General features: G+C 54.2%; 1 protein-coding gene across 1 annotated transcript; it reads right to left on the bottom strand.

Annotated features, from left to right (window-relative positions):
• Positions 1–422: 422 nt before the first annotated feature.
• On the bottom strand, positions 423–3,568 carry LOC117087953 (putative uncharacterized protein FLJ35723). The gene is made up of 3 exons (XM_033218801.1): positions 2,076–3,568; positions 1,513–1,573; positions 423–1,285 (listed from the first exon to the last, which is right to left on the bottom strand). Exons 1-3 carry the CDS (start codon positions 2,320–2,322, stop codon positions 565–567), a joined length of 1,029 nt encoding a protein of 342 aa, XP_033074692.1. The 5' UTR covers positions 2,323–3,568; the 3' UTR covers positions 423–564.
• Between the last annotated feature and the right edge of the window lie 5,086 nt (positions 3,569–8,654).

Raw genomic sequence — 8,654 nt, 5'->3', positions numbered from 1 at the left:
ATTACAGGCTTGAGCCACCGCGCCCGGCCTGTGCTGGCAGTTTTCTAAGTGAGTTCAGATCCTCTAGGAAGAATGGACATGAGGTGTCGGTGGGAGATCTTTGCAGTGGGAGGTCTCTGTGCAGCACTGTGGAAAAGGTCTCTGTGGGGGCCAAGCCTCCCAAGGAGATTTACGGGCTCCATCTCCGCCTCTCCCAATCCATTAGAACACGCGTTTCCAGCATCTGTGGGGTGCCCGGATGAGGGAATGTGCCTCCAAGTTGTCCTCAAGAGATTCCCAATTGTTCGTGGGAAAAGGTCTCTGTGGGGGCCAAGCCTCCCAAGGAGATTTACGGGCTCCATCTCCGCCTCTCCCAATCCATTAGAACACGCGTTTCCAGCATCTGTGGGGTGCCCGGATGAGGGAATGTGCCTCCAAGTTGTCCTCAAGAGATTCCCAATTGTTCGTGGATGTTGGATGTGCTGTGTCCATGGATTTTGGTGTCTTGTGCGTCCAGCAGCATTGCCACGTCCAAGCTGAGGAAAGTGGGACCCCTGCCTCCAGCTGCCTGCATGTGGGGTATCCCTAGAAGGAAGCATTTAGTGGGTGGGTGGGAAGATTAGGGTGCCCGAATGGGTACTGTGTGGAGGTGCAGAGGCACCAGGCTCTAGCAACCTCCTGCCTCCTGGAGAGGCCCAGGTCAGGATCACTGCAGCGACCAACGCCTTGGATCACTCGAGGGCTAGAAGGCACCCACCAACTGTGTAGACAGGAGCACTCAGGGGCGTTGCACATTGGGCATATTGTCACATCAGTTTTGGAATCAGCCTGCGAGGAGTCAGTCCTGGACACCCAGCCAGGATTCTGTCGTCGGGGAGGGGAATGCCCACATGGATTGTATGAAGGACGCTCCAGGGGACGCAAGGGCTGTGGTCGCTGGGAGGAGCTCAGGGATGACAGAGACCCCAAGGATTCTACGGAGGTGGTCGGGTTTGGTGACAGGGTGCTGGCAGATGGCCGGTGTGAAGGGTGCTTCAGGGGACGCAAAGGCTCTGGTGGCTTGGAGGAGCTCAGGGATGACAGAGACTCAAAGCATCCTACGGAGGTCTTCGGGACTGATGATGGCATGGAGGCCAGAGGAGCCGGGGGAGCCCGTGGGGACACATGGAAGCTGGTGGGAGAAGCTTTCCCACGCCCCCCACGTGGACGGTGGTTCCTAGCAGCTGCTTGTTTGTGCACTGGCCCCAGGTGGTCTTGGCATGGCAGGTGATGGGAGCTGCCCTCCCTAGGGAGCTCCTTCAGGCACCTGCAGGAGACAGGAGCACAAACTGCAGCTGGGAGCACTGGACACCTGTGGTCCAGGCCCCTCCAGGGTCCCCCATGCTGATTTCACAAAACTCTGCCTACCCCTGCCACGGGGCTTTAGTGACATCATAGCTGTGATCTCCCCTCCCAGATTAGCCCCAGGCCCTGGGGCAGCATCCTAGGCCCTGGTAGAAGAAGCACATGGGAGAGAAGGGGAAAGAGCCTCACTTTTTCAGCAGGAAAGCATAGATCTCAAGGTTCTCCACTTCTTTCAAGAGAATTCTGTAATCTGGAAAGCAGGAGATGGGTTATGGTGGTGAGGGAGGGAACTGGGATTTATAGGAGGCTGAGTCCATGTACCCTTAGGAGAGACCCCAGGATCGGGGATTAGACTCTGGAGCCCCAGCATCCCTGTCCAAGGCCACATGGCCCCAAGAGTGACAGCCAGGTGCCCGGGAGGCAGCACTTTGTCATTTACAAAGTACTTCCTGAGTCTCAAAGAGGACTCAGCCATGTTAAACAGTTGCCCACATGGACCTGGGGTCCCTCCTGCAGGTCCACGCAGTCACTGGTCCCCTCCCCAACATAGTCCCCTCCTGGCCAATACCCACTCCCTGGACCCTATGACTTCATCCTAGCAGGGAATCAGAGATGGATCCTGGGTTCCAATTGCCCTAGCAGGAGCTTCCCCATCAGGCCTCTGCAAATGACTTCCTAGGAGATTTGGTGCTTGTCCCTAGGAACAGGTGAAGCTGTGATCTCTGGGGCTTCGGGGACCCTCAGAGCCTTACCTTTCGAAGTGATATACCTATTTCTGATCCTTATCCATTCCCCCACTTCAGCGTGGTCCTGAGAGACAAGAAAGAGTGAGGGCACAGGCCAGGTCTCAGTCTCCTGTCCCCACAGCTGCAGACCCACAGTGCTCGTGAATGACACACTTTCTCCACTCAGCTCACGGAGCCCTGCGTGCTTCTCTTTCCTTTCACTCGTTTCTAAACTGCATAATAACCTTTTCTGGTTTCCTTCTTTGAAAAGCATGGAGGGGTTTTCTATGTGAGGCCTGTCCTGGGCATCCTTAGTCCCTGTTTCGCTGCTTGTAAAACACACACACTTGGGTCTGCAGGTGCCTCTGAGCTGGCAGGGAGGATTCTGCTTCCGAGGAGGCCAGAGGCAACTCCAGTCTCAGGTGGGGGCTCTCAGGGGCTCAGCACAGCCCCAGAGCACCGCACACAGAGGCTGGAACCCGAGGCACCTGCCCGGGAAGGCGGCTGATGAGCCCGGGCTCAGGGCCTGTCCTCCCACAACGACCTCACCCCCCTCATGACCGGGTCCTCGCCGCTGAGTCCCGGGGTTTCTTTTTGCTGTGATGCCTCCCGTGCACCCCCACAGATGGTCTGGGAGCTTGGGATGGAAATCCTGTGCCCACTCCAACCCCTGCCTGCCCTGCTGTCCTTAGAGGGATGATGAGACTTCCCATCACATGAGCGCCTCTGCTTGATTTGGAAAAGTGGAAAAGAGAGCAGGAAAAATACAATCATTCTGTGCTGGGTGTGGGCTGAGGGCTCCTTACGTTCTCGCTGTTCTCCTCTCTGGGAGGCACTGAGGATGGCTCCCTGGGAAAGTAGGGGCTTAAGATGATGAGGAACACCAGGCTAAACCCAACGAAGAGGATGAGATGGATGATCTGGGGAACGGGGCTGGGGCACAGCTCTGTATCAATAACACTCAGAGGAAAGAGAATATCCATGTCAGCTGCACTGCTGTCCTCAGGCTACTGAGCCCTGGGCATCCCCTCTGGAAGTATTTATTGGGGCCCAGGCCCACATCACAGAGCTGGGGCCTCCCCCTCACAAAGGGCTCCTAAGGGTGGGTGGGCAGTGGGAGGAGGAGGCTAAAGCCCAGCCCTGCCCACCACCACCCACCCCTGCAGTTCCCTTCACCCTCCTGGCCTTCTAGATCCCTCCTTCCCACTCCACCTGCTCAACCTGTCAGAGACAGACCTGGTCCGTTTTCTGTCCTCTCACTCTGGCACACGGATGGCAACTGGCTCCTTGGAGATCTCTGCTCAGGCTCCCTCAATTTCACAGTTTTTGAGGATCTGGATTTGTCCCTGAAATTTCCGTTATTTCCAGGAATTATTGTTCTAGGGTCTCCTCTGACTGCTCACTGCAACCTCCGACTCCCAGGGGTTTTTTTGAGATGGAGTCTCGCTCTGTCTCCCAGGCTGGAGTGCAGTGGCGCAGTCTCAGCTCACTGCAAGCTCCGCCTCCCGGGTTCACGCCATTCTCCTGCCTCAGCCTCCAGAGTTGCTGGGACTACAGGCGCCCGCCACCACGCCCGGCTAATTTTTTTGTATTTTTAGTAGAGACGGGGTTTCACCGTGTTAGCCAAGATGGTCTCCATCCTCTGACGTTGTGATCTGCCTGCCTTGGCCTCCCAAAGTGCCAGGATTACAGGCATGAGCCACCGCGCCCGGCCTTAAAAAAGTTTTTCTAGGGCTTTGGCTAAGTACATGAACGTAAGTGATGCCCAAATAACACAAGTCTTTTCAGAAACTACAAATTCCAGTGGATCCGGCAGAATGAGTATCAACCTAGGGAATTAATATCAACCTAGGAATGAGGATCAACCTAGGTCAGTTCTCCATAACAAGAACCCACAAATTTGTCAGTCCACTTCATGTCTCAACTATTAGATAATAGCAGGCAAGATGCACGTTCCTGACGGGCACAGGCTGTTTATATGGTGATTCTTCTTTGAGTTGTTGGTGTTTTCTTCCTTTCTTCCCTCCCTCCCTGCCTCTCTTTCCTCCCCTCCCCTCCACCTAATAGAGGGCCCACGTCTTCACAGGGTGCTCACCTCTAACTGCCTCCACCATTAGAAAAGGAAGTCAGGGGCCGGGCGCGGTGGCTCAAGCCTGTAATCCCAGCACTTTGGGAGGCCAAGGCAGGTGGATCATGAGGTCAGGAGATCGAAAACCATCTTGGCGAACACGGTGAAACCCCTTCTCTACTAAAAATACAAAAAAATTAGCCGGGCATGGTGGCGGGCGCCTGTAGTCCCAGCTTCTCAGGAGGCTGAGGCAGGAGAATGGCGTGAACCCGGGAGGCGGAGCTTGCAGTGAGCAGAGATTGCGCCACTGCACTCCAGCCTGGGAGACAAAGCAAGACTCCGTCTCAAAAAAAAAAAAAAAGGCCGGGCGCGGTGGCTCAAGCCTGTAATCCCAGCACTTTGGGAGGCCGAGACGGGCGGATCACGAGGTCAGGAGATCGAGACCATCCTGGCTAACACGGTGAAACCCCGTCTCTACTAAAAAAATACAAAAAACTAGCCGGGCGAGGTGGCGGGCGCCTGTAGTCCCAGCTACGCGGGAGGCTGAGGCGAGAGAATGGCATAAACCCGGGAGGCGGAGCTTGCAGTGAGCTGAGATCCGGCCACTGCACTCCAGCCTGGGCGACAGACCGAGACTCCGTCTCAAAAAAAAAAAAAAAAAAAAAAAAAAAAAAAAAAAAAAAAAGGTTATGGGGGGAGCAGGGGCAAGAGTGGAAGCAGAGATGCCAGGTAGGAAGCAGTTAGAAAGTTAGAAGAATCCAGATAGGAATGGTTGCAGGTTGCTTGGACTAGGGTGGTAATACTGTAGACAGGTTCGGGATATATTTTGAAGATGAAACCAGCTGGTCTTGCTCATGTGAACACTGAGAAAAACTGGGGCCAGGGAAACAGGTAAATTGCGGGGTGGGTGGGGAAGGGCGGGAAGGATATTACTTTGACTGAGATGGAAAACACGGGGGGAGGATCTGGGTGTGAGTTGTGTGGTGGCTTCAGAAACCTTTTGACCTTAAATGTCAGATGGCATCAGACATACCAGTGGCATTAGAAGCTGTGGAAGCACGGGAACAATCTAGAAATCGGCCAACAGTTTTGGCTAGAGATGTAATGTAGGAATCATCAATTTATAGGTGTCATTGGTGTATTTAAAACCATGGACCAAGGGCCAGGCGCCGCGGCTCACACCTGGAATCCCAGCACTGTGGGAGGCCAAGGTGGGCAGATCACTTGAAGTCAGGAGTTCAAGACCAGCCCGGCCAACATGGTGAAACCCCGTCTCTTCTGAAGATACAAAAATTAGCTGAGTGTGGTGGCATGCACCTATAGTCCCAGCTACTCAGGAGGCTGAGGCAGGAGAATCACTTGAACCTGGGAGGCCGAGGTTGCAGGGCACCGAGATCATGCCACTACACTCCAGCCTGGGCAACAGAGACTCTGTCTCAAAAAAAAAAAAGGGACTGAGGACTCAAAAAGTGTGGAGAGCAGAAGCAGGGGAAGGGCTGGAAAACCACCTGTTGGGTACTGTGTTCACTATTTGAGTGACAGGTTCACTAGAAGCCCAAACCTCAGAACCACACAGTTTATCCACGTAACAAGCCTGCACATGTACCCACTGAATCTAACAATTTTTAAAAAGTGATGAGCCATGTTAATAGCAGATACCCTTGGTGTGATGTGATGAGAATGACATTTTCCCTGTGGGCTTCCTCCCCATGGCACAGGGGCCACCCCAGTCATGTTTACAGCCCTGGCCCCGGACAGTATTGAGTCCCTGAGCCCCTAGCACTTGTGTGGATGGCTCCTGTCCCCCTGCCCCACCTCACCCGACCGGCTCTGCCTTATTTTGACGTCATAGCTGAGCACCGTGGTGGGAGGTGGCCACGGTACAGCCTGTAAGTAGGGCTGTAAGTAGTCACAATGGGCCTGTAAATAGCCCAGCCCATTACCACATGCTGCTCCAGCCAGCTGGCTGCAGGTGAGTTGTTTCTAGAACCAGAGTTTATATGATGAGAAAAATAGAAAAGACAGAACAGTATGTTCGCAGAACACACCTGCAGCTCCCCCAGGCTGGGGTGGGGTCTGGGGCCGGCTCTGCTGGCTCAGTCCCTTTGCTTCTCCTCAAGTTCCCTCTGTGGGACTGGGCGCTAATTCCACCGAACTGTCTGCTCTCCAGTCCCACGGGGGGTTGCTGTCAGTCATCCTACGGCCTCTCCGCCTAGGCTTTGAAACTGACTCATTGCTCTTTTGCTGTAATTTTCTTTGTAGGTTTCAGAATTCTCTATTAATTTGTGATAATCTTTTGGAAGGATCCTGTGAGAGTGAAAATAAATGAAGTGCTCAATCTGCCAAGTTTCACTGGAGGCTCCACTGATCCTTCCACCATGCTCGAATGCCTACAGGAAATCTGAGGAATCATCTTTCTTACCCTAATATCCTGTGTGATGCCCCTACCTTGTTTTAACCTGATTAACTCTCTCTTAGCTGAGAGAGCCAGACAGCCCCATTTTGGTTTCTTCGCTTGCAGCCCCTTGTCCCCCTCCTTTAAGGACATAACTGATGCAAGCTGACTCCAAGCACACCCAGGAGTGCACTTACTGATAAGATACTGCGGCAAGCTGTGCCAGCGGCTCCTGGGAACGCGCTCGGTGGTGGTACCCAAAGGCTCTGTGTTTATCACTTTGTGATAATTGAAGCCCCTGCACCTGGAACTGTTTATTTTCCTGTAACTGTTTCTGTAACCATTTATCTTTCAACTTTTTGCCTGTTCTGCTTCTGTAAAAAAAAAAAAAAATTGCTCCAGCTGACTCCCCTTCCCCTATTTAGACCAAGGTATAAAAAGAAATCTAGCCCCTTCTTCGGGGCCAAGAGAATTTGGAGCTGTAGCCGTCTCTCGGTGGCCAGCAATAAGACTCCTGAATTAGTTCCAGAGTGTGATGTTATCTCTATAACTCCCTCAGTTACAACATCTGGGACTTAGAACTGGCCCTGAGGCCCCTGACAGCAAACATGCAGGAAAAATGCGGAGCTGCAAGATCAAAGTCAGATTCCCACTCTCCCTAAAGGCCTGGCTTCCCCCGGAAACCCACATCCCCACTGCCTGGAAGGAGGGGTGAGGACCCAAGGGAGTGGCTCCAGGCATCAACTGGTCCAGGCAGGAGGTGGTTCCCCATCTCCCATCTTCCCAGTGCCCAAGGGAGCCTCTCAGAGGACTCTCATTGCCTCCCGCCACCATCACAAAGCAGCCTGCTCCTGGCCTGTATCCAAACACCCCTGGGGGCGGCTGCCCTGGGCATGCTCCCCTTGCCCTGATGGCCCTTAGAACTCCATAAGGAAAGGCTCGCCAGGGCCACCCAGACAGTCCCTGACCCCACATTGTCCCAACACATGAGGCTTCACCCTGGAGGAAATAGGAAAAGGGAGTGAATCCCACGGGATCCCCTCACAAAAGGAAAGCTACATGCTGTCACTTGGATGCTAGGTGGGCTATGAGGCTGGAGAAAAGCTCCCAGGGATGACGCCTCCTGGAGTTTTTTTTTTGTTTGTTTTTTGTTTTTTTTGAGATGGAGTCTTGCTCTGTTGTCCAGGCTGGAGTGCAGTGGCGCAATCTCAGCTCACTGCAACCTCCACCTCCCTGGTTCAAGCCATTCTCCAGCATCAACCTCTGGAGTAGCGGGGATTATAAGCGCTTGCCACCACGTCCGGCTAATTTTTTGTATTTTTGGTAGAGATGAGGTTTCACCATGTTGGCCAGGCTGCCCTTGAACTCCCGACCTCAGGTGATCCGCCTGCCCTGGCCTCCAAAGTGCTGGGATTACAGGCATGAGCCACCGCATCTGGCCACCTCCTGAAGTCTTTGCTGCACAGGACTCCGTCCTTTTGTGGAGCCAGGATAGTGGGATTCTGCCCTCATCTGCTGGCCAGTGCTCCCACCTCATTTCACCAGGGACTGCCCGGCCAGGGGATGTTAGCCTGGGATGCACCCACCACTCGGGGGCCTGTGGGAGGTAGTCACCCCCTCCTGGCCAGACTGAGCGCCTTTGCTTTGCAGTCCACTGATTCAAATGTTAATCCCTCCGTTACCACCATAACCCATCTCCTGCTTTCTAGCTTGGAGAAGTCTCTTGAAAGAATTGGAGAACGCTAAGGACCTCACTCTCCTGCTAGAAAAGTGAGGCTCTTTCCCTTCTTTCCCATGTTCTCCTTCCTACCAGGACCTAGGATGCCACCCCAGGGCCTGGGGCTGATCTGGGAGGGGAGATCACAGCCGTGATGTCACTAAAGAAAGCCCTGGGGCAGGGGTAGGCAGAGCTTTGTGAAGTCAGCATGGGGGGCCTGGACGGGCGTGGGCCGCAGGGGCCCAGTGCTCCCGGCTGCAGCCTGTGCCTCCCGTCTCTTGCAGGTGCCTGAGGAAGCTCCTTGTTGAGGGCAGCTCCCATCACCTTCCATGCCAAGACCGCCCGGGGGCAGTGGACAAACGAGCACCTGCGAGGAACCACCGGCCACGTGGGGGGCATGGGAAAGCTTCTCCCACCAGCTTCCAT

This window comes from Trachypithecus francoisi, unplaced genomic scaffold (assembly GCF_009764315.1).
Source record: "Trachypithecus francoisi isolate TF-2019V2 unplaced genomic scaffold, Tfra_2.0 Contig00707, whole genome shotgun sequence".
NCBI lineage: Eukaryota > Metazoa > Chordata > Mammalia > Primates > Cercopithecidae > Trachypithecus > Trachypithecus francoisi.
The sequence above is the reverse complement of the archived record's forward strand: the minus strand, read 5'-3'. Positions and strand labels throughout refer to the sequence as shown.

Bases quoted from the DNA above. Each gene is read 5' to 3' on its own strand.
- LOC117087953 (XM_033218801.1), bottom strand. From the start codon at position 2,322: ATGCTTTTCAAAGAAGGAAACCAGAAAAGGTTATTATGCAGTTTAGAA. The intron at 1,574-2,075 runs GTAAGGCTCTGA...CCTGCTTTCCAG, and splicing joins TAGGTATATCACTTCGAAAG to ATTACAGAATTCTCTTGAAA. The intron at 1,286-1,512 runs GTGAGGCTCTTT...TGTCTCCTGCAG, and splicing joins TATGCTTTCCTGCTGAAAAA to GTGCCTGAAGGAGCTCCCTA.